Below are 25,698 nucleotides of genomic sequence, written 5' to 3'. Positions count from 1 at the left end.
AGAGAGAGAGAGAGAGAGAGAGAGAGAGAGAGAGAGAGAGAGAGAGAAACATTAGGCCACAGAATGATAAAATATCTTGGAAGAACAACAAATCACAGGGTCGGGGGTGAAACAAATGTAGAACAGAGCTAACCTTTGGTAACTGAGGCTGTTAAAAATGTCTGCTCTTAATAGTGCTCACTGACTGACAAACTTGTGTCTATTCTGCACTATCTGTCCTTCTGTGATGCTTTCCTTCAGGCACACTCCAGAGACTTGATAGCTCTTCAGATTGGCTGTGCAAATCATCTGTCAATCAAATACATTACAGAGAGAAACTCAGGAATTACCTGAGTTGAGATGTTTCAAATGACAATTTCTTATTTGCACTTCTTCAATTATTCAAGACAACAGAGATCTGCTGTGATCTTTAAAAAGGTTTTAGAATCACAGGAACTCTGTGTTTTAAATATTTAGTCTTATTTTACAAGCTCAACTCTTACAGGAGACTCAGGAGCATTTTAATAACAGAAACAAGCTCCTCTGTGTGTGCATGCAGGACTGATCACAGGAATGTGTTTCATGGCTTTCTTGGGTGATGCTACACTGTGAGAAGCAGTTTGTTACACGAGCAATGGGCCAGATGGTAAAGATGACGACATGCCAGGAACAGTTCATGAGAAATCATTTATCACTCCTGTGCTCCATCCATCCGTCCTTCTGTCCATCCATCCATCCATCCGTCCATCGTCCATCCGTCCGTCCATCCATCCATCATCTATCTATCTATCTATCTATCTATCTATCTATCTATCTACCTATCTAATTTATGGTGGGGAAGGGTTGGTACCGAAAGTTCCCAGTTAGTTGAATTGTAGTAAACATAGGGTACCTGCTAATGCTAGATATAGTGGGAACTGACCAGAAAGAGACCAGCCCTGTTCTAGTCTGGATAAAAAATGAACTAGATGTCAGCCCCTTTGTGTAGTGTGGTGATGACGTTACTGACTTTTGTCTTAGAGAGCTCCTGGCTCCTGGCTCTCTTTTCTTTTTACTTGAATAACAGCATTTTGGTATAATACTGCTACATTTTTAGAAATTAAAAGCAACATTTAAATTAAACCTTAGCAGCAGAAAAAAATATATTGTATACACACCAGAGGAAAAAATTCATCACAATCTGGAGTTGGTGTTTAAGCCACGAATGACTTTTGTATGAATGAGTTTCTCTGAATGGTAAAAGTGAGTTGTTTATAATATTATCTGAGTCCATATTTTGGACTATTTAAAATGTCCTTATCCTGAAACAGAGAATTTTTTTTTCTGAAGGAAATGGAAGGTATGAATAGGTGTTCCTTCAGTAGAAACTGACAGCATTGTATTCATATTTTCTATGTGCCAGACTGTACCTGTCCATACTAGTATAAACAACATTAGGCTGATAATAAGACCTTCAGCCCCCACTTCCTGGTCTTCATTTTTTTTAATGTTTCCATCAGTGACCTGTACAATGAAGCTAGGACTCTAGCTTAGTTATTCCTAACATTTATTGGATGGTATTTTAGATTAAGTACCAAGCTGAGTGGTTTTTTTTGATTATGTCTTTTAACCTTCTCTCTGAAGTTTTACTCCTCCTGCCAAACATTTTGTCCTCTACATCCTTTGATGTTGCTATACGCTTATTTAATTTTTTTTGTGCTTTAACAGCTACATGGTACTACATGGTCTACAATCTCCTTGAAGTCTTTATCCTCTCTCCTCAATGAATGTCTAGATTTCTTGCAACTACTCACTACAAACAATGCTACCCTGAACAACCACATACATAGTCTGCTATGGCTTGAAAGAGAGATTTCTAGATATAAGCTTGGAAGTAGAAATGGTAGGGAAAAGGGACTGTTATCAGTTGGACTGGACTACAGCCCATAGCCTGCACTCTGCTAGCACTCTGAGAAAGCAAAACCCTCCTATCATCCTGTTTAGACTCTGCCAGCCTAGCAGGTGTGAGCTGACGACTCGTTGCTGCTCTAATTTGTATTTCTGAAATAATGAATGCTTCAGGACAATTTACTCCAGGTACTGATTTTTTAGTTTCTTCTTCATAATCTGCTTATTTTGTAATTCATAAATGAGCTTTTTCCTTCTTATTGATTTGGAGAAATTTCTTGCTTATTACTAGTACTCATCAGTTTGAAAAATTCTAGTTAGCTTCTAATTCAATAGCAAGTCTTTATTGTTTTTCATGATACGGACCCTATTTTGATGTGATTCAATGCCATCATGTTTTCCTTACTGTTTGTACCTTGGAAGTTTGGTTGAAAAGATTTCCCTGCCCCTAATTATTAATGTTTTTTTTTTTGTGTGTGGGTTATGTGTGGCTTTTATATTTTTATCTACAAACTTTTTGTAAAAATTTTATCTGTAAATTTTTGTACAAGTTTAATGTCTCATTTTTGAATGTGATTGGTTAAGTAGTCTTATTTCTATGATATTGTATGTGAGAAACTCAAGAGATCCCGTACAATCCTTGATAAGGTTTCAACAAGGCACAAGGACTCTACTTTTGTCTATGCCAATTGTTTCTAGGAAAAATATGTGCTCTGACTTCCCAAACATCAATTTAGAAGTGGAATTTGGAACAGATCCCATTTACAAATTGAAGATTGCTAGAGTATTTCTAAGGAGGAACTAACTCTGGCCTGCTCCCAGTAATTGGCTTCAGCATCTTTATAATCATAGTGTTAATAGGATTTATATACAACATACAGCATTTTTGTTTAAAGTGAGGTCCTCAAATAAATTGTCTCACACATGTTAAATGTGTTGGGTGAAACTGAAGATACCATTTGTCAAAGCTATATAGTAGACTGAGAGTGGTAGAGTATGCTCATACCCTATCAAGGCCAACCTAGGCTATAGAGAGACTTTATCTCATTCCCTTCCTAAAAATACTCACCCCAAACCACACAACAACAAAGAAACAAAAAATCAACCCATGGAATGCATAACATAGAGTCTTGCTTAAACATGCCTCGCTTGAGTTGACATTGGGTCTTCTTCAATTCTAACACTGGACCACACTGATGTCCACCGCTAGTGAGAATGGTAGGGAAGGAAACATGTGGGATCTCTTCAAGTTCCTGTTTAGCTCTGCTATAAAACTAAACATTCTGTCAGAAATAAAGTTCATTAATTATAACAGATTTCAGAGCTATCCCTCAGAATGAATGATTGAAGCAATTTCCTTTTGAAAATGGGGTCTTGCCATTGACTTAGGCTGGCCTTGAGCTTTCAATCCACTTGTTTCTGACTGAAGAGTTCTGGGGTTCCAAGAATGCCCAGGTAGAATTTGTACTATAAAATAAGTATCCGTGATAAATGTTATATATATAGAAATGTAATATCTACTACATGAAAATTATTATCTTAATCATAATAATGATGATCACATGGCTTGCTGTGACTACTGAGGTGCTATTGAGTGGACTAGCTAGTGAGAGAAGAATTATGTTAGATTATATCCCAAAAGACAGCCAAAGAGAAATAGATTTTGAAGAGGTAGAATCTCCCAGGATTTATTTTAACTTCTAACAAAACTTTTATTACTTATAGTTGTTTTATATAGCTTTTATATGACATATTTATGGTGAAAAAATAGAGATTTGTTTTGACCCAAAATATAGAGATGACTAGACAAGCTGACACTAAATTTTTATTGTCCTGTGGATGAACTAAAGCAATTGTGCCCCTGAATTCTGTCTTTATTGCTGCTTCTGCCTGGGAAGAATCTCTCTCTTCTACTACTTCTGAAGGACATATCTTTAGTCATTTTTAAAGACATGTCCTTGTTTCTCATCTGTCTGGCTGTACTGCAAAGGAATTCTCAGCTGGATTGAAAATAAGTAACATTGTAACATTGTGAGAAGTCACATTTCCATCAGGGAACAAGTGTTCTCCTTGTTGACTGTCATTCAATTCACCAAAATAGTGACATGGTTTGAGTTCTGTGGCAGAAATCCTTATATTTTGATGCGGAATTGAAGTTATATTTTCTTACATTGATACAGAATTTACATATTGATACAGGTTTAAGGTTTTCATTGGTACAAATATTTGTATATTGATACAAAATTTAAAATTAAGTTTTTTACTCTTAGATACGCATTGTACCTATGGAATTCATTTAAAAATATAAGGCTCAGACCCAGTCCTTTTAATAGTTGCCATTACAAACTGTTTAGGATAATTAAGTAAAGCAAGATAATAGTCAGATAGGGAAACTCATGGTCTCTTAGATTCTAATTTGGTTAATTATAATGAAGTACTTTCAAGGTTATTCAAATAGTGAATGGCTAAAAATAATCAATTCGGTTATGCTATATATAGATTGTCTTCAAAGTGTCAGAGTGTCAGAGACCCACAGAACATGGCATTTAAAATCATTTTATTATTAAAAGATCTTTTGATTATGAGACAGATCTGCTCCTGACAGTATCCCATTCCACTTTAAAGAAGATAGTGAGCATCAGTACCTCCATATGGAGTTATTTCAATTGTGGCAAGCCTGGCACTGGGAAAGATATGCCCTAATTTCATCTGCAGACAGAAATGCTGTCCAAAAGGACAAATGGACATAGCATAGTTGACTGCTAAGATCTGCCAAGACAGGGTAAATTAGTCCTTCAAACTTCTTTCTTCACTTAAGATCCGACAGATGTTCTGGGCCAGAATGCTGAAGATAGATACTACAACATTATAAGAAATATTGGGGACTGTCCGGGAAGTCAGCTGTCTCTGTTAATTGTGTAAGTTTTGGATGCTGTGCCTTTGTGCTTCCTACATATTCAAGTAATATTTGACTCCTTCTCACATTTAAACTTAAGTTGTTTAGCACTGAAGATGAAAGGCTGTTTTCCAGATGGTAATGCAAGTTGAAATCAAACATGGTTGACGTACTGAATTGTAAACTCTTTAAGTTAGGATAGATGAAAGAATACTTTATCTAAATTGCCAAATATAATGAACTGAACGCTATCAGCGTATATCATACTTTATAATGTGCATAGTTGTTATAATTTTGTTCAATTTATATCTGAGAGAAAAGAGTCTTTTTAATTGAACAAAAGGGGGGAATGTAGTGGGTTGTCCTACTAATTTGGGTCCTCCAAAACTGTTGGCCCCAAATATGAGAGAGTCGCATATAAGACACTGAGGTACTCTGCCATCAGTTAATTCTGATTGACAAATAAAGATGCCAGCAGCCTATAGCTTGGGAGAAGAGACATAGGTGGGGTTTAGGTTTCCCAGGCTTGGGACTATGAGGAGAGAGAAGAAGCCACCACGGCATAGAGAACATGCAGGAGAGGAGAAAGGAGAGCCTCCATAGGCTAGGGCCAAGAGAATGTGGCTCAGATGGCTGACTGATTGGAGATGAGAGCAGCCCAGATGAAACATAGAAATTAGTAAGTAGTAACTTGAAGTTATTGATAGATTCTAACCTCATAGGGGGTAGACAGCTGCCCAGCTATTGTGCTTCCTAAGGCATATTTAAAAATACAAGGCTGTATGCGTCTTTCATTCAGGAACATAAATGGTCAAAGACCCGTGCTGGGATTTATTAAATATTTTTTTACAGTACATTTGTCATCAACATACCTTTAACTTTGTTCCCAACAGAAGTGAGAAGAGTGTTGAATTCATCATGATACATCTGAAAGGTGTTTAAAATCTACCAACTTTGCCCAAAACACTCTGCTCATGCTTTTAGGGCACTTTGCTGAAAGGGGGAGAAGATAGCTTTATCTGTTATTAGGGATCAACACACACAGTGTGCTTTAGTGTCCAATTCACTAAAGTCTGGGGACACTATAAACTGTATCTCTCTTACTGACAGAGATTCTCTGAAGTGTTATATACTGATAGCAAAGGCCAGCCTCTAGGAAAACATCAGCCTGTAGGAAAATAGGTGAAGAGATGTCAGGCTAGAAGATGGAGTTTGCTTGTGGAACTTCGGTAGTTGCCTCCTTCTTTTGTACAAACGATAGTTATGTTAGACCTTCCTTGGAGAAGACTCTCCCCTGTCTTTTCAAGGCTGCAGGGTAGAGCCTGGTTTTAGTGATCCTGGCTGTGGCCTTTTCCATTTGTTGTCTCTCCAGGAAGCCATCTGTCTAGCTGCTCTGTCAGAACAGATGTTGTGGGTGCTGACATGCACACCACAGCTGCTCTTCCTTCTGGCCTTGGGTGAATTCTGCCTCCCCTGTCTCCTGACAGTTTTGTCACTTTTGCCTTTATGGATGCTGACAATACAGTTCTTTGCAGACTTATCTCATAGGAGTTGCTGGCTTTCACCCTTCACTTCTTGATTATTGTAGGCACATTGCCCAAGGTTCAGGTAAGCCAGGAAGATGGTATCAGTTCAGGCCAAGCTGTGCTTACAGTCCAGAGAATCTTAGGCCTTTTGTTGGTACAGTGAAGCAGGAATAAAAGGCCACTACAGTGCCTGGACAAAACACCTGCCTGTATGCTGTGGGCTTTCTTCAAAGGAGTGGTCAAAAAGTCATCCTGTTGGTAGTTACAAGGGACTTTCTTCAGTGAAGTTTATGGAGATAAAATGTTAAGTAGTCTACTGTGAAATTAATGCTTCAAGTAAAGACTCCCTATGCCCCTGCTGATTTACTTGTTTCTGTTGCACAATGTCTTTCACAGTTCCTAGTTATTTATCATTGTTCCTCTTTTGCTTTGTGTGATATTGATAGTCTGACTGATGTTTTTCTACAGGCTGAGTTTTCAAAAATATCCCAGAGGATGAATACTTCTATGTCCAATTGTCATTGGGAAGGAATTTCTGCTTATTATACTGTATTTTTTTCACTGATGCTGGTACACATCAGCTGTCATTAAAGGGCATTCACTCCTTTTACACGGAGATGGCCCAACAAGATGCCTTTATGAAGCTCTGAATGACAGAACAAGACTGGATTCCAGAAACACAGCTTAGTACCCACAGCACTAAATGCTCTCATCACGGAGTCTTAGAACAAACCTTGCCCAACTCAGTTTTGAACCCCCCAGGGCTTATCAATAGACATGGCATGAATTCTTCATATAGGACATGTTTGGTGGGGTCCAGTTGAATGCCATTCTTTGACCCTTTCATTAAACAATCCAATGTGAATTTTTGTGGCTTTTAAAATAAAAGCCCGAGAAGTAAGATGACTTACCTAAAGTGGAAGAGTAGTTGTATAATGTTCTAATCTATCATCCATCTAACAGTGTCTTTTAAAAAAAATAACATTTTATTAATCCACCAAGAAAAAGACACAGATTAGCAGAGTGGATTAGAAACAGGATATATCCTTTTCTGATACCAAAAAAAAAAAAAACCAAACAAACACCAAACCATCAACAGTAAGCACCACCTTATTGTAAAAGGATGGAAAAAGGTATTCTGGGCAAATGAACAATGAGTCTCTTAAAAACACATGCAATATAATAACTAGGCAATTTACAGTTGAGTTTATTTCCTCTGCAATTATCAAAGAGACAAACTGCTTCTTGTATAAAAAAGACGTTAAGTGGAAACATTAACAATTTCCTTAAAGTTTTAAAAGTAAATTTATTAAGTGACAAATGCTAAAATTTGTTTAGCACTTCTACGAGTAGGAATGTGAACATTAGATATAACATGAAAAAAGACACAGTGTCTTGGTTGACTTCAAGATCCCAAAGTGTAAGACATGGAACCTTCAGGTTTATTTTCAAGTGGGGGAAGATTTAGGGGAGGATTCCCAGAGACAGCACATTGCTGCTAGTACTCTTAGGATTTGTTTGCTGTAGCCCTTTTTATTTGTCTCTGTTCAGGATGAGAAGAACATCTGTGTGTCTCCTTTGCAGAGGCAAATGGAATGAGTGAACAAGATTGTATGTGTGCTTTGACCTCATTATGGAGCCAATGAATATATAGAAATGGAGAGATCTGTTTTTCTAACAGAGCTTTTATATACATGAAATAAAATTGAGTAAAGAAGCCGAGGCTCCAGGAGATTTGACTAGAATTATACTCATGAAGACTCATGTTTTCTTTCAAGTATGTTCATTGCTGTACAGGATACATAAGGAAAAATCCAGAGACTGCAGGAAGGATAAGAGAAGCTAGCAGGGAAGCAAGATCAAGCAGCAAAAAACTAAACTAACATATTGTAATTTATTATAGAAAAAAACCTTTAACTGTTGTAATGACGGTAGACGCTTCAAGATTGCTTTTATTGAAAGACTAGATCTGGGGGTGCTCATGCATGCTCATAAGCCCACTCAGACTGAAGCAGGAAGATCATAAGTTCCGGCCACCTGAGATGCACAGCAAAAGCTGGTCTCAAAAGCAATAAATAAAATAAAATAAGACTAGAATTGTTTGCCCAAATAAAAGCACCTATCTCATGAATGGATTTATGTCACATGTTAAAATTGAAGCAGAAAATTTAGAAAGAGAAAACTGATCACTAATATGGTTCAAATGCTAAATTTCACCAATTTAGCTGCATGGATCGTCTTGCCTTACAAAAGAAAGGAGGACAGACAACAGATGAGTAACTTAGATATATATAAGCCATATTTCATATTTATTGTTTCATAAATGTCCATCGGGTTCACTGTTTCCAGACGTTGACACTACATTCCCAAAGGGGAGAAGAAAAGAGGTGAAGGGGGAAGTGATAAGCTTTAGCTCAACTGAAAGATCTCTCTCCCCTCTCTTTTCTGCTCTCCTCCTCTACTAAAAACAACAAACCTCAGAGTTCCTTCCTTTATTTCAACTGGTTTGATATTCTCTGAGAGAGTCTTGGTTTTGTAGGCCTCATCTCAAGGATCAAAAATATCACTGAAATGAATTTTCATGGAATGAAAATTATTTTTTCTTTGGAAGCAGAGTTGTTAATGGCATTGCTTGGGTCAATCACTCAGTCAACTCTGGATTTGCCCTTAGATTCCTAAGCTGGGAGTCAGCTAATTGGGAAAACAGACAGCAAAATTCTACAACTGGAGACTGAGTAGTGGTCATAGAGGAAACTCTTTCTTAGGGCAAACCACAGTATATGAATGACTTTGACATATAACTTTTGAATGGATAGTGTCTGCTGTCATAATTAGGGCTTTATTGCTGTTAAGAGACACTGCAACCAGGGCACCACTAGATGCTCTGAGGTTAGACTGCAAGAGGACAGGGTTTCTAGGGAGCTAGAATGATAGCGTATGGACCAGGGTAGCAGCAGGCATGGCAGTAAAGTTTGAGGAAGACTTTATTTTACATTTATTTTCCTACAACTATAGCTGTAGGATTTGTTTGTTTTGTTTTTTATCATTAGGCTTAAGTCGTGAGAGGAGGAAGTGGGATGGTTCAAAGTTCTGGTCTGAGCTTTTGGAAGGATCAGAGTGCTCTAAGCTGAGATAAGGAGAGGAGGTTCTGTTGGATGTATAAGGAACTCAGTTATGGAAATGTTAGATGTGAAAAGATAATCATACATTTAAATAGCAATTGGATGTGTGAGATCAAACTTCATTGGAGAAGAGTGTAGAGGAGTTAACCCTGGAGTCTTAAGGATACAGATGTGCCTTAAACGCTATGGTGCCAAATGAGGTCAGCAGGAAGTAAGTGTAGCAACAGATACCTCAGTGAGAGTGGAAGATGGGGGAACCAGCAAAGTAGTCTGCACTGGAAGGACCAGAGGTAGGGGAATTAGGTAAGGTCATCCACAGGAACCCAATCAAGTCAGAGCTTCAAGATTCGAAACAAACAAGGTAAGTGTTCAAACTGAACTGTGGAATACAGCAGGGAGGAGGTTGGGAGGGGTCTTCACAAGTGTCTGTGAAATGGCTGAGGGTGAAACCCAAATGGTACAAACACCTGACATGGAGGACAATCAGATGTAGTGGGGTGCAAGACAGCTGGCCCTACAAGGACCTCTCATCTCTGCCTTAGTATCTTGCATAGTTTAGCCCCTCTGAAAAAGGACCAGGATGTATGTAGTTTTATTCAGGTCCATTCTAGGATTCTTTGAAGGCAACAAGGACTGTTGCTTCCACCAGGAAACAGGCACTTCACTGTGACCTCTTTTAAGTTTTAGTTTAAGCCAGTGAAGATGCTTTTCTCCTGGGCGCCCTGATCTTACGCCACTAGGTTTTAAATAAAATTTTATAGCTAAGTAGCAGCATGGATTTTATGTTATCCTCAAGTGTATTGAACTTTTGATTATATAAATTTTTCTAAAAGCAACCAAATGGAAACAAGACTAAACTTCACTGCTTGTACAGGGCTGACTAGCTAAGCTGAAAACACATGTATCGTTTATGAATGGATTACATGATGCTGGACCAAAGACAAGACTTGAAATTGTGAGTTAAATGAGTCAAACCTATTCTTTCCTAGCTGTGAATATTTAGACAATGTCTTTAACCTCCTTCTACTGCAGTTTGGGCTATGAAGAGCTAGGGTGATGATAACTATGTCACTCTGTTATTTTGAAGATCATATCAAATTTCAGATGGCAAATGTTCAGTCATACTAAAGCTTATGCCAACCCAGTTGTTGATAAATGACGCTACCCTCAAGTTTTGGTTGAACTCTTTTAGTTAATGTAAGAGGTAGACTGGGTACTGCTGTTGTTCTTTTAATGAGATGAAGCTGAGGCGCTGAGATGCTCAGGAACTGGACCAAAGGTATCTGCTGGCACTGAGATCAGAGACAAAGTATCTGTCTTGATACTCAAGTCACTATTCTGGTGCCCACATGCTTACCACATAGTGTCAGAATCTAGGCATGGAGGTACATCTGTCATGTACCACAGTCTGTTAACTCTGACTCACTCTGCTCTTGAGGGGTATGAATAAGAAGGCCAGTGGTGAGTGGAACACAGGGAAGAGCACACTCTAGAGGGAGAAAAGAAGACTCAAGGTATCCCAGAGCCCCAGCCTACAATACCTCTGAATTTTCCTTTTTCTAGATACTCTTGCATGTCAACAAACTCCAGAAAGTAATGTGCTCATGGCTGTGACGGTAAGAACCCTTACCACCCTCAGACCTCCAAGTTCTCAGACGCTATTTGTTTAAGCTCCGCATTTTACAGACTAGGAGGGCTAATTGTGGAGTTATTAAGGTGCTGGTCACAGCTAGTGTCAGGAGTAGTACCACTGCTAGGCAACCTGAAGCCATGTGCAGGTTCTACATCATACCACATTGCCACTCATAGTTTGGGCACAGCATGGCTGTGAAGTCAAAATATCCGAAGTCAAAATTCGAAAGGGATTTCTCAATTAGGTAAGTAAGGTAAATTTATTCTTCTCCTTTATTACAGCATTAAAAAGTACTTAAACCACTTAATAAACAGTAGCTTGAGTCACGTCTGGATCAAGTTTCCTCATTTGCTGTTTAAGTGCTTAAAGACAAAGTGACTTTAAAGCTACTCATGAGAGGACCCAATCATCTGTTAAGTGACCACACATATGTAGAAACAGACCTCTTTTATAAGGGTGTCTGACAAGGAAAGAAATATTTGTGGCACAGGAGCTCTGAAAAATGTAATTATTTATCCTTTCACAGTTAATGAAAAAAATTGAAATTAAAGCTTTCATTTCAAATCCTTTTTATCTGGGTGAAACTTTAATTTTACATAATTAAATTGACTTCACAGTTCAGTGTGTTAAAATATGCAATTAAACAGCACATCAAGGTTAAACGATGACTGCTGTTGGCTCATTTAGAAAGCATGCTGTTACACTCCAAAAAGAAGAAACACCTGCCTAGCGCTGTTATCCTTGTGCCAGGGACCACACAGCCTGCAGGCCTATGTCCTCCAGGTCAGAGCAGGGAGGAGGAGGGGCTGATTATTATTATTATTATTATTATTATTATCATTATTTGACCTAAATAGGCCAAATCTGGTACAAGTTTCACTAGATTTAAACAATTTTTTACTTTTCTTTGTTTTTCAGTGGAACATTCTTTTTTTCTCTCATTAAAAGCTGTCCTGTCACTTTTCTGAGCTCTGTTGCAGAACCTCTGTGAGAACACTTGGATCATCCAAGTTGTGATTTTCTGTAGAACAGATGCTGCTCTTGATTTTAGGCTAAAGCAGAGATGCAGAAAGGTGGCTACTTTTGTTTGGCTGAGGGAATAGAAACACACCTCTGCTTTCTTTCTGGTTATTTTTTTCCTCATTCCACAATTTACAATCTGTTCCAGGTGGTATCTTTCACGTGATGTTTGTGCTCTTGGAAAAGAAGAACCTCAAGAAATACTGGACGATGAGCTGAAGTGGGCCTGGGGCAAATACTCTGGAACTGTTTCTTGGGAGACAGCTAGAGCTGGCTGCACTGGGGACTTTTAGTTACATACCTCTCCTTGTTTTCTCATGGAATCACATCTTTGTGAAGATTGATTTATGATTCAATAGCATCTCGCATTCCACTTTTTCTTGAGATCCCATGAGTAGAATATGGCCAATAATTAAACCAAATTCCTTTCCCTGATAGCTTCTTCAGGTGATGTAGCAGTGATTTTGTTTTAGGGTGGCTGCTAAGAGGGATTCACAGATCTAAGCAATATCCTTGACATAATGATACATAGAAAACCTGGATTTATATGATGGCTCTCCCACATAAAGCAGGGATGTGTGGTAGATATGGTCCTTAGTGGTCTGTCTTATGTCGTGATCATATCTTGTTCCTTGTTATGCACCTGCTAATTCTACAATGCATGTTAATATGACTGGTAGGCCTATAAAGCTGTTAGACTATAGACATTACAATGTGCGGTGATGTTAATACAGGAATGCATAAATTCTTTTCTCTTGAGCCATGACTTCACGTATGGTTCCACCTGGATTCTTAGCACCAGAAAACATCCTGGGGTAAATTCTCCTAAAATTCTGAGCCAGGACTACATTGTCACCTTATCAATGGATTTCCATGGAACCAAAACAAACGTTTGTTTCCCAAAAGACATTTTGATAGATTTATTAGTAAAAATTAATACTGGAAAATATTTTAATTACTCAACAGTGATACTAACACATCCATGCAATTGTAAGGACACCTATTAATATGTAATCAGCTTCATAATTGCAAAGTAGGCTCATGCATATCACATGTAGAATCACTGATTGGTTTCAGATTATCTAAGTTCAGAAGTTTCAACCTTGAACAAATTATTAAATAATACCAAACAACAAAGTCTGCTTTGTACAGCAACAGTAAATCTTGGGGCGTTTCTTAGAAATATGTAGGTTTGGCTAAATTTCATACAAAGCTTAGACATCTTGACCTGATTTATAGAGACTCTAGTGCACAAGGGCCTGGCAAGTGTGCATAGCAAAGCTGTCTTTATCTTTTCCGTCTCAGATTAAGGAGTTTGGATTGGGAAGCTGAAATGTTTCACCACACAGTCTGATGCTTTCTGGTCTTCCTTGGCTTACTCTGATCTGCAGCAGATGACCTGCTACTAACTTTAACTGTATTTTTCTGAATTCTCTTGTACATGTGGTCAAAGAAGATCTGAGAAGTCAGTTTTCAGTGTAACTTTGAACATTAAAGGGAACAAGTAAAATTCTGTCCCATCACTGGCCATCACAGAGGTTACAAAGGATCCGCATATGTGCAAAGCAAAGTAGTCTGCAACTTATTCCTTCCGAAAGGTAATTAGGCAAATTTGAGCAATACTTACCATTTAATATGAAGGGAAGAAGACAGAAAACAGAGTATTTCCAAGAGACCACAGAGACAGACAAGAGCTCCAAACTGAGCATTTAATGAATGAGTGCCTGGCTAATATACGTAGATATGAAACAAAAGGTATAAGGCAAGCTAAATATAAGAGGATGAGGAAATACAAAAGACAGGCAGTGGATATAAGGTATGAAAGAGAATATAAAGTTATTTTTTCTAGTCCTAATTTTGTCATGGATTTTTTTAAGTGGTAAAAAAATACATAACATATATTCAATACTAAAAATGTAAAATTAAATTCAAAGCTTCACAGCTTCTGGAGTGCTAATTCTAACTGTATATGAGTTCAGTAAGTTATATAGACTTTGGATCTGGCTAATTTGGGTATGTAATGTTTTTATTTATTTGCAAGGTTTTGAAAAAATAATTAAATTTATACAAATAGATTAATGAAGGCACAAAAGTACTAAATCTGTAGCACAAACAAAACTATAACTGTTATCTTTATATTGAGTGTTTTTTAAATCTAGAAAGGTCAACCCTGAGGGAAAGGCAGTTTGTGTTTTGGAAGTTTTAGCAGCACTCCCTGTGAAAGTTATTTTTGTGCTTAGAACATTCTTTATGGGATTAACTAAACTAATGCATGCTGTGCCTACAAGACAGGAAGTGAAAGTTCCTGGGTATCTGCTGTCCTCTTGGCTACTCCATTTGCCTTCTTATGTTCCTGCTTTACAAGAATGGACAATGACCTGCGAAGCTTGCTATGTGACCATCACATGAGATGTTAACATTCAGGATTATGTACACACACACACACACACACACACACACATTTATGTTAGATAAATATATGTTATATATTTAAATATATACATTTACATTAGAGGCCTGTTTAAAAATACTAAGGGGTGCTTCAAATTAGCACCTACCTGAAGTAGTATTGAAATTTTATAGTTCAAGGATGGATTTAGCTCCTTAGGAGCAAAAAGCTAGGAGGAGCCCTTCAGCTGAAGGCAATAATGTAACTCAAAGCATAAAGACTGAAGATGACATGGTGGGTAATGCCTGCAGTTTGAGGACTCAGGAGGCTGTGTCAGGAAAGGAAGCTTAAGAGTGTGAGGTTGATATCTGAGTTACAGAGGAAGACACTATCTCAAAAATCAACCACCACCACCACCACCACCAAGAAATTTCCAACCCTATAAGTATTAAATGCATTACACACATCTAAGGCTATAACAAATTCTTGGCATTAAAATTCAACCCTACAGAATAGGTTTAGGAGTGTGGAAGAAGAATTACAAGATTCACCTTGAATAATGACAAAATAACTCTTAGTCACCTACTCTAATATACTTAGATATTAATCACCAGTCAATGTCCTGTTCATTCTTGAAGTTTCCTTGTATTTCAGTAGACAATTTCCTTTTGAAAGGAAATCTGAGGAGTTGGTTACCCAGATAACACATTGAAAAATCCAGCCAACTGGGGTGCTACTATAATCTCCAAAGATTCTTGGGGTGGGAATTCCCCCTTCCCAGGAGAGTTTTGAATCAGCAACGTGGTTGTGATGATTCACAGGCATCTATTTTACTTTGGAAAAATCGCTGTATCCACAGAGAGAAAGCACATTCCATTCAATCCAATAGACACCCCTCCCACAATGTTACCTCTTAGTCATTAACTCCTGACAGTTAAGACATTAGAGAAGGAAAAAAATACTTAAACAGTCACAATGGACTTAGCCCCGGCTCAGAAAGACAGGAAATTGTAATGCTATGCTTTAGTCTTGCAAACATCTTGAGTCTGTGGAGAAGTCTTAGAATCAAGAACAATGACAGACATGCACACGCCAATGCAGGAGAAAGGACTTGCGGTGCAAGAGTGAGAGGGCGGCTGCTTTATTCTGTTTTGGTTTATTTTTTTGTGCTTGAGTCATCCAGTAAGCGCTCCTTGAGTAATCTTACCTTTGTTTTCTGCCTTCAGTTCCTCTGCCATTAAGCTGTCTTGTCGGTTCCCAAGCACAAACGCTAGAAACGAGAGGATCAGGGCATCCAAGATTCCGATGATAGCCAGGATGTACGCCCAGCGGACCGAGCAAGCCCCAAGAGTGTATTTGTCTGTCTTCTCTCCGCACATCCGTTTCACTTCGTCTGAATCCCAGCCATCAGGGAAAATCATACAGCCAAGGACAAGGCAGGCCGCTTAAAGAGAGAAGACAAAAGGAAAAAGGTTATGCATTTTATTAAAAAAAAAGTTTCTAATGTTTGTCAGACGTTTCAAATTCTTGACTTTGAGAGCAGCAAACCTCATTTCTGTTTCCTGTTCACCGCCCCTCTACCCGGCAAGCAAACCCTGAACTCTGCAGCAGAGAAACTCCGAGACTCTGCTTTAGAGTGAGCCCACTCATCTGAGATAAGTTAAGGTAGATTTAGCTGTGAGAAAATATTGAGAAATTGAATTTTGTGCACATTTGCAGGAAGGCTTCCATTGCAAATAGGCCAGAAGGAAACATCACACTGCAGGATGACAAGTCAATGCTGGCTTTGAAGAGCAATGACAGCAGCCAGATGAAGGATTAGGAAACATGGAAAATACCAGAGTGTATATTGACTTTGAGTCATTGGAAAAATAACATTGTGTTCCTACCTCCAATGTCTAGACCATGTGTGGCACACACTGACACTTAGTATGCCAGTCAGTCATATATATATATGTATATATATATATATATATATATATATATATATATATATATACCTTCTCTTTCATTCTTCCAAACCCTACATTTCATATACCCTTCTGCTCTCACTCAAATTCTTGATTTACTTTTTTTTAATTAGTTATGTTATCTATCTATCTCTTTCTGTAATATTTGTATTTCTAAATATTAATATTCATAATATACATATTCCTAAATACATAAATATAACCTTCTTAGTATACATAATGCTACACACACACACATACACACACACACACACACAAATGTGTGTGGATATACACGCACACACACACACACATTTAATTTCAGGGCTGACTATTTGGGACTGGATAACCAACTGCTGTGCTCTTCCCTAGAGGAAACTATTTCCCTTACTCTCAGCTTTCCTTAGCTGCCTGTAGTTTTCTGTGTAGGGTTGAGGCCTTCTGAGCAGTTCTCCAAACATGTTAGCACGTCTATTGGTGTTATTCTTGTTCAGATATGTTTAGTCAGCTGTATTAAACAACAGCAGCAGCAACAATAAGAACAACAACAAAATGGCTACAAACCAGTGTAGCACAGTGTGGCAGTGCAGAGCTTCAATGGAAATTAAGAGAGTTAGGAAAAGAATTGTTTTCTCTATTCCAACTACTGCATGTGAGTAGTCCCCCATGTGTGTTGTGTTGTGTTTGTGTGTGTGTGTGCGTGCACACATATGTGCATGCTCATGTGCAGGTCAGAGGTCAGTGTTGAGTGTCTTTCTTTAGTTGCTCTCTATCCTTATTTTATTTTTAAAAGTGTATTGTTCTCTCATATATATCCACTGCAGTTTCCCCTTACTCCAATCTGTCTCCTCCCCTCTCCCAGGGAAAAAGGATGTGGAACCAGTCCACCCCCAGTACTGCCCCCACATCCCCTAGATCCATGGCTCCTCTGTTTTCCTTCAGAAAATAGCAGGCCTCCAGCGATATCAACCAAGCATGGCATAGCAAATTACAATAAGACTAGGCACAAACCCTCATATCAAGATGGGATGAAGCAACCCAGTAAGAGGAAAAGGGTCGCAAGGATAGGCAAAAAGTCAGAGACATCTCAACTGGAGTCGCAGAAGGACACCAAGCAACACAACATAACATAGATATAGAGGACCTAGTTCAGACCCACACAGTTTTTGTGAATGTCGCTTCAGTCTCTGTGAGCCTCGATGAGCCTCTGTGAGCCCTGCTTAGTTGATTTTGTGAGCCATGTTCTCCTGATGTCCTCAACATCTCTGGCTCCTACAGTCCTCTTCTTCATTTTCTCTGGGGTCCCAAAAGATCTGCCTAGTGTTTAGCTGTGGGTCTCTGGATCTGGTCCCATCAGTTGCTGGATGAAGCCTCTCTAGTGACTGGCCTTGGTTTTGGTCTACCTTTATTTTTGAGACAAGGTTTCTCACTGAATCTGAATCCCATTGATTCAGCTAGGCTAGCTAGCAGTGAGTTTCAGGGATTCAGCACTGGAGTTCCACACACTGGCTCATTCTGGGAATCCAATCTCATGCTCTTATGCTTGTGCAGCAAGGATTTTTCTAACTGAATCATCATATCCCCATGATGCTTTTCTTTCCTTTTGATATAATCTGGGTATGTAATCCAGGCTGGTTTTGACTCATGATCCTCTCTGCCCCATCCTGTGAAATGCTTTGATTACTGGCATTACCATAACTGGTTCCAAATTCTTTTTCACTTAGCACATGGCCCTTAGATGAGCCCTTATAGCTGTTGTTTATACTTAGCTTAGAGCCTTTGTGACTTCTTTGTGTTGTTAAAGTTATTTATTTACAAATATTGTCTCAGGAGACTAAGCTTTCTGAGGAAAGAAACTGTGGTCATTAGTTATATTCACAGAATATAACATCTGTTACATTTTTATATATTTATATTTGTTATATTCATAAAATGTAAAACAACATTTTGAACAAAACAAGCATCAAAATACATTTGAGTAAGAAAATGGAAGAGTAAATAACTGATTATAATATTTGGATCCTAAACTCTAAAATGTAGTTAGCGGCAGTTAGTATCATTAGTCAATGGCACAAACATAGTTAAGAGAGTTTCAGATTAGGTGGCATTCAGAGCCAGTTTTGTGATTGTTGCTTCCATCTCTGTGAGGCTTGTGAGCCCTGTTTAGTTGAGTCTTTTCGCCATGTTCAACAGACAACAGATTACTCTACTTGGGGTGGATTTAAATGCAATGAGTTGGTGAATTGAAAATGTTTTCTTGGGTATTGCGAGCTTCTGGGCTATTATCCAATTATCAGTGAGTGCATACCATGTGTGTTCTTTTGTGATTGAGTTACCTCACTCAGGATGATATTTTCAAGTTCTATCCATTTGCCTAAGAATTTCATAAACTCATTGTTTTTAATAGCTGAGTAATACTCCATTGTGTAAATGTACCACATTTTCTGTGTCCTTTCCTCTGTTGAAAGACATCTGGGTTCTTTACAGCTTCTGGCTATTATAAATAAGGCTGCTATGAACATAGTGAAGCATGTGTCCCTGTTGTATGTTGGAGCATCTTTTGGGTATATGCCCAGGAGTGGTATAGCTGGGTCCTCAGGTAATGCTATGTTCAATTTTTTGATGAACTGCCAGACTGATTTCCATAGTGGTTGTATCAGCTTACAATCCCACCAATAATGGAGGAGTGTTCCTCTTTTTCCACATCCTCACCAGCATCTGCTATCACCTGAGTTTTTGATCTTAACCATTCTGACTGAAGTAAGATGGAATCTCAGGGTTGTTTTAATTTGCATTTCCCTGATGACTAAGGATGTTGAACATTTCTTTAGGTCCTTCTTGGCCATTTGAGTTTCCTCAGTTGAGAATTCTTTGTTTAGCTCTGTACCCCATTTTTAATAGGGTTATTTGATTGTCTGGAGTCTAATTTCTTGAGTTCTTTATATATATTGGATATTAGCCCTCTATTTGATGTGGGAATGGTAAAGATCTTTTCCCAATCTGTTGGTTGACATTTTGTCCTATTGGCAGTGTCCTTTGCCGTACAGAAACTTTCACAATACCCAAGACTCAACTCACAGACCACATGACGCTCATGAAGAAGGAAGACCAAGTGTGAGTACTTCGGTCCTTCTTAGAAGGAGTAACAAAATACTCAAGGGAGCAAATATGGAGACAAAGAGTGGGACAGAAACTGAAGGAGGGGCCATCTGGGGACCATTGCACCTGGGTATCTATCACATGTGCAGTCTTCAAAGGTAGACATTGATGTGGATGTCAGGAAGTGCATGCTGACAGGAGCCTGATATACCTGTCTCCTTAGAGGTCTGCCAGAGTCTGACATATCCAGAGGTGGATGCTCACAGCTAACCATTGAACTGATCAAGGGGTTCCCAATGGAGGAGTTAGAGAGAAGGAGCTGAAGGAGCTGGAAGGGTTTGCAGCCCATAGGGAGAGCTACAATGCCAACCAACCAGAGCTCCCAGGGTCTAAAGCACCAGCCTGGTAGCACATAGAGAGGGACCTGTGACTCCAGCTGTATATGTAGGGGAGGATGGCCTTGTCGGGCATAGGTGGGAGGGAGATCCTTCGTCTCATGAAGGCTGGACACTGAGTATGGGGGGAATTTGAGGATGGGGAGGTGGGAGTGGGAGGTGGGTGGGAGCACATCCTCATGGAAGGAGGAGGAGGGGAGATGATATAGGGGGATCCTGAGCATGGGAAATGGGGTAAGGGGATAATATGTTAAATGTAAATGAAATGTCCAATAAAAAAATAAAGATATTAGCCATTGTTAGAGGCAGCTAGTTCTCTGGAATAGAAAAAAAAAAGACCAAAAAAAAAAAACCAACAAAAAAATAAAATGTTTTCACAGCATGCATTATCTAGTGCAGATTATTCATGTTTTAAAAAATCCATGAAAAAAATCCATGAACAAATTAATTTTATTTTGGAAATGCAGAAGATCTTGGAGTCGAAACTATATCTGACAAACTTCTAAATTGCCTTAATATTTTAAAAGTATTTAAAATCTATACATTCATCAGGTGAGGCCATGGATTCCTTCCTATGTGCTTCCAGGCTGGTGGGGAGTTTTCCCACATCCTAGCCATTGTGATTAGAGCAGCACTGAACATGACTGGGTCAGGAGCTCTGCAGTAGGCCGTGCAGTCCTTAAGGGACATGTCAAGTAGTAGTACAGCTCATGGAAATGTGGTTCACATACACAGTGGAACCTATTCATCTGTGAAGAAAAATAAAACCATAAAACTTGCAGGTAAATGGATGGAATTGGAAAACATTGTATTGAGTGACGTAATTCAGATCACAAAAAACAAATGCCTCATGGTCTCTCTTATTTGTGGATCCTAGTGCCCAACTGAATTCTTCTATTCGATTATATAATCTGTGTAACCAAAGAAACCAGGAACATAGAAGAGGATGTGTGCATGTATGTGCGTGTGCGTGCATGTGTGTGTGTACATGTTCTAGTTGGGGGTAGTTGGACACGGGTGCTATAAATGGGAAAAACAGAGGAGGGAAACTTTAACAAATGGAGTGGAGGGAAGCAGAGATAAATAAAAATAAGGATATTTTACAAGGTCATAGGAAAGATTCTATGTGTTTATAAAACATTTTTTATAAGCTTACTTAAGTGCATACATAGTATACATGTGTATATTCATATACATACACAAAAACACACACATATATGTATTCATGTGTGTTTGTGTATGTGTATGAATATATGTATGTATACATATGTATACATTCATATACATATATATATTTATGAAAGAGGGAGAGAGAGATATTAAATGGAGTTACACCACACAGAATGATAATAATCCCTCTGCAACAGTCATAATTTATTTACCAAAACCTCTAGTGCCATACATGTGGAACCACCCTTTGCGTTGTTGATCAGGGTATCTGAGAGACTGTAATTGCCTAAATTATCTCCCAGAACTTGAAGGTAAAGATCTTGCTGCTGAAGACACCTAGATTCCAGGATTTGGAATACTTGAGCTGGAACTGACCTGGAAGCCTGGCTCTCACAGTATCAAAGGTGCTCTGAAAGCTGTCAAGGGAGGGAAGCCATCAACAGTCCCACTTAGATGTAAAGCCCGTGAGCCACCACCGCTGACCTGATGGACCTATAGTGCAGCAATAGTGCTGCTTCTATCTTGGGGCAACTGATAGTTGTTTAATTGGACTGAAGGCCAGCTCAGTGAGAGTGGCTTTGTTCCTGGTACTGTCTAGCCAGATGGCTGGAGAGGTCATATACCTGAGAGGACATCCAATTACTGCTATTTTCCTAAACCAATAGAATTTCTGATTACAGTCTAAATGTTTACACTTATACTCGCAGATAAGTGAGTCCTGGCTCTGACTTCCCTCAAGGATGAAGTCTGACTTGAGAGTTGTAAGGGGAAATAAATCTTTTTATCTCCAACCTGCTTTTTGGTGAAGGTGTTTTATCACAGCAGTAGAAACCCTAACTAAGACACAGATGTGCATAAGAGTAACACCAAAGGACTACTTGGGAGGTTATAATACACACACACACACACACACACACACACACACACACACACACACACACACAGCAATGTAATTCAAAACAGAAAGGGTCTTGAATTTGAGAGTGAGTTGGGGCATGGGAGAAGTTGGGGGAGAGGAAAGGGGAATGACATAAACGAAGTACACTCATGTATGGAAATTAGAGAAAAGCAAACTGACCACTTAGAAATACCCTTTTCTTTTAAATACAGTAGCTCCAGTGGGTTTCCTAACATCTGACACAGCTCAAAACAATGAGCACGTCTCGCACAGGTCTAAAACAAATGGTCATTTGAAGGCTTCTGTACTTCATTTCTCCAGACAGAATGCAGGGAGATCAGCCAGGCCTCTTTGTTTACCAATCACAGCACAGTAAGGGATTTTTTTTTAAAAGATCAATTAAATCCACATCATTTGCTAATACAATCAATTTCCTGTTGCTTCAGAGTAGCTACTATCACAAAGAGAAACACATTGGGCCCAGCTAAGCCTAGAAGAGGTTTCCAGGCTCTCCACCTTGATTGACTCCATAGGGAAAGCCAGTGCTCCCAAATCTGAAAATGAGGAACTGCAGCTGGACCCCGGACACATTAGGATATGTAGAATGTGGGGCTAGTAGGGATCCCCACTGAGAGATACTGAGGTGTACTTCAACAATTTCAAAGTTAGGTCGCCTTTCAAGACTTGAGTTAACACAAATACAAAAATAAGTGTTGGAGGAGAGCACAGCCGCAAAGGACAGCCCGCAAGATCGGAGGTTTGGGGGTGGCACCTAAGTGTCAGCAGAGCGTGCAGCTCACTAGATCAGAGGTTTGCCGGATGTCGACATCAGCAAAGACATTTTCTTTCTTCAAGCTCTTCTTGCCTTAAGAGTGGACTCAACTATCTTTTAAGTTTGTATTTCTGCACATCCTGAGTTACAACTTGCAACTGTCAAAAAAGAGCAGAGATGGAAAACCACAACCTCCAGAGAACCGGAGTAGAAATCCAGGATTTTCTGTATTTAAGGTGCACGACTCCCTATGTTAAGCTCTCAGTGAAGAAGAGCAAACAGGGGAAACTGTGTAACTATTCTTTGTGCAATGGACACTTTGCTGTAAATCTGTGGTTGCAGAAGTTCTGAGATTTTTATTTTCAATGATGTAGAGGAGTTGGGATTTAGAAAATTTATAAAAAACTGACCAGGAGGGTCATGTTTTTGGACTCCTCTAGAAAAATGTTTAGGTTTACCTGGCAAAGACACCCTGTGTCATACAGGCTGTGGCCCTGTGGCATACACCCCGCAGAACACTGTGATATACATACACACTGGTTCCCTATTTGTCAACATAATTTTTTGGTATTTTTTAGGTTATCTATTTTAAAGTAAATTGTTGTAAAGTAGTATTAAAAATACCGCAAATGCATTTAAAATTTTTAAAATTTAAGATGGCTCTCATATAATGAAAGCTCCCCCACTAATGCGTTATCAAGACATATATTTTTCCTTTCCTCCTTCTATTTAACTATTTTAGTTTAGAAAGGAGAAAGTCCTCCAATTTTACTATACTTAATTTAAGTCACAAAAATAGATGAAACTCTGTTAGCTTCTTTGAATCAGCTCTCGAGTGCTGCAATAAATAAATTTCTGGTATTCTATTAGCCAGACTTTCCTAATCTACATGATTTGTATAGCCAGTAGATACAAACAACTCTTCTCAGTCCTAAGTAGGAAGTGCCTGCTGGATCCCTTAGTTGGTAACAGAAGAAATAGTGCTCTTCTTGGGTATTTATTAACTATTCATTAACCAATCAGCCCTAAGATACAGTGTCACCACTACAGTAAACAAGGGTTCAGAATATCTGATTAACCCACACATTATGTCCTGACCACAAAGGATAGTGGAGAATAAATTCTAATTGGTAAGTTATCAAAAAACGGCTTCGTTATTAGAATGCCTAGCTTCCTTTCAGCTAAGTATCCTTTCATTTTGGCAACAGTTTTACTCGGCATATATTAGAGACCATTCTTGAATGCTCAGGAGAAATGGAAGCTCACTGGTTGGAGGTAGGCAGGCAAAGGTAGCATACAGCCATGCTGTATGCTGCCATCGGGCCTTCTAATCTAGAATATGTAACAATGGTATCCTTGTAAGGGTGTTTCAATTGATGTCCACTTAAAGCGTGTTCCAAGTGGCTAACAAGTGATCACTTTCTACAAGGGTGTCCTGAGTCAAGGCCGATGATCCCACAGTGAGTTTTTCTGAAATAGTTCACGATTGGTTCCCAGGAGCCACTAATGACAGTGAGATTTTTCTTGTTAGAGAGCTGAATGTAGTCTCCATGGAGGAAACATCCTTAGAAGAATCCACAAGCCTTTGCAGTAGGCTCTGTCTCCAAAGGAAAGGAACATGGAAAATGTGACCAAAGGAGACTTTCTTGAGCCTGCTTATGAGACTGGTCTAACTGTCCCACTAAGACTTTGAATGCTGTGGACCTGAGAACTGTCTATTTCTGAACAGAAGGAGAAACCTAACTTCTCCCTTTAAAGAAACCTATGCACCACTGCACAAAAGCAAGATAAATTGCCTCCTATTGCTGAGGCACTCGAGAGGAACATGGTGAAAAGAGGGACCAGCATTCACTTAACTCTATCAATTATTCTGGCAGACAGTACCTGGGAAAATGGAAGCCAGCAGAGGCTTCTGGGGCCATGGAGGGCAAACTTTCACACTGGGACTGTCACTCTGAACACCTGCTAAAGAAGATAGACGACTCATCTCACAGCTTCTGCATCAGCTCATGGCCAGCCATTTTTGAGCAAGAATATTTATAGCTCAGGAGAAAGGTTTACTGTTATAGCTCAGTTTACTTCTGGAAAATAGAGTCACTTGATGACATAGGACATGAAATACTAAGCTGAGAGAAAAACTGTATCCTGGAAGTTTATGGCTTTAAATACAATATTATTTTTTATGGTTATTTAACTTGGGGCCAAAATATGAAAGACATAATGGCTTAACTGGTTAAGAGAAAATATAAACAAGACCTAGACTGTCAAAAGATAAGAGTTAGTGATAAGAAAAGCTATTATACCCTGTCCAGTCACTTAGCCCCAGTTTTCCTGGATAAAGGGACCCACAATACACTCATGGTGCTGTGAGAACCTGGACGTTTTCGTAAAGTATCCGACATTCACTCACATCTGCAGATACAAGCTCTACAGTTAGTGGAGAAAGACTTTACAGGATAGGGATGCCAGACAAAGGGAAGGATGCTTAATTGTATGATATTAGTTCAAATCCATTTAGGTCTTGAGGGTTAAATAGCCATATATAGGGATATGGGTATGGCTTGTCTATCATGAACACTTGTCTGTCATGAACAAGGCATATGATTCAATCCCCAACACTGGGAAAAGTCACATATATTAAAATTTAGACTCTAAAATGTAAAAACAATTTAAAGACCATTTTGATCTATGTATATGGATCCAAATTCTTTGAAATCTTGAATGTGGAATTATTAATAAAAACACATGGAGTGAAAATGCCTGTTTAATTTCTGAGTTCCAGGCCAGCCTGGTCTACATAGTGAGTTGTGAGTTCCAGGACAGCCAGGGCTACACAGGGTAACCCTGTCTCGAAAAACAAAAAAACAAGTAAAAATAATAATAATTAAAAATAGTACTTTGCCAGACTTTGGTGGTGCACACCTTTAATCCCAGCACTTGGGAGGCAGTGGCAGGCGGATTTC

The 25,698-nt window shown here is 38.9% G+C and overlaps 1 protein-coding gene across 3 annotated transcripts in view; it reads right to left on the bottom strand.

Annotated features, from left to right (window-relative positions):
- Lhfpl3 (LHFPL tetraspan subfamily member 3) overlaps positions 1-25,698 on the bottom strand; it is a 516,547-nt gene that overhangs the window by 176,334 nt on the left and 314,515 nt on the right. For all 3 annotated transcript variants that reach the window (XM_028778135.1, XM_028778136.1, XM_028778134.1), the window contains exon 3: positions 15,660-15,896. In XM_028778135.1, coding sequence (XP_028633968.1) covers positions 15,660-15,896 — 237 coding nt within the window. The remainder of the gene's footprint in view (positions 1-15,659; positions 15,897-25,698) is intronic.

Source organism: Grammomys surdaster, unplaced genomic scaffold (genome assembly GCF_004785775.1).
Source record: "Grammomys surdaster isolate TR1022 unplaced genomic scaffold, NIH_TR_1.0 325, whole genome shotgun sequence".
Lineage (NCBI taxonomy): Eukaryota > Metazoa > Chordata > Mammalia > Rodentia > Muridae > Grammomys > Grammomys surdaster.
Note: the sequence above shows the minus strand (reverse complement) of the source record. Positions and strands in the feature narration are given on the sequence as shown.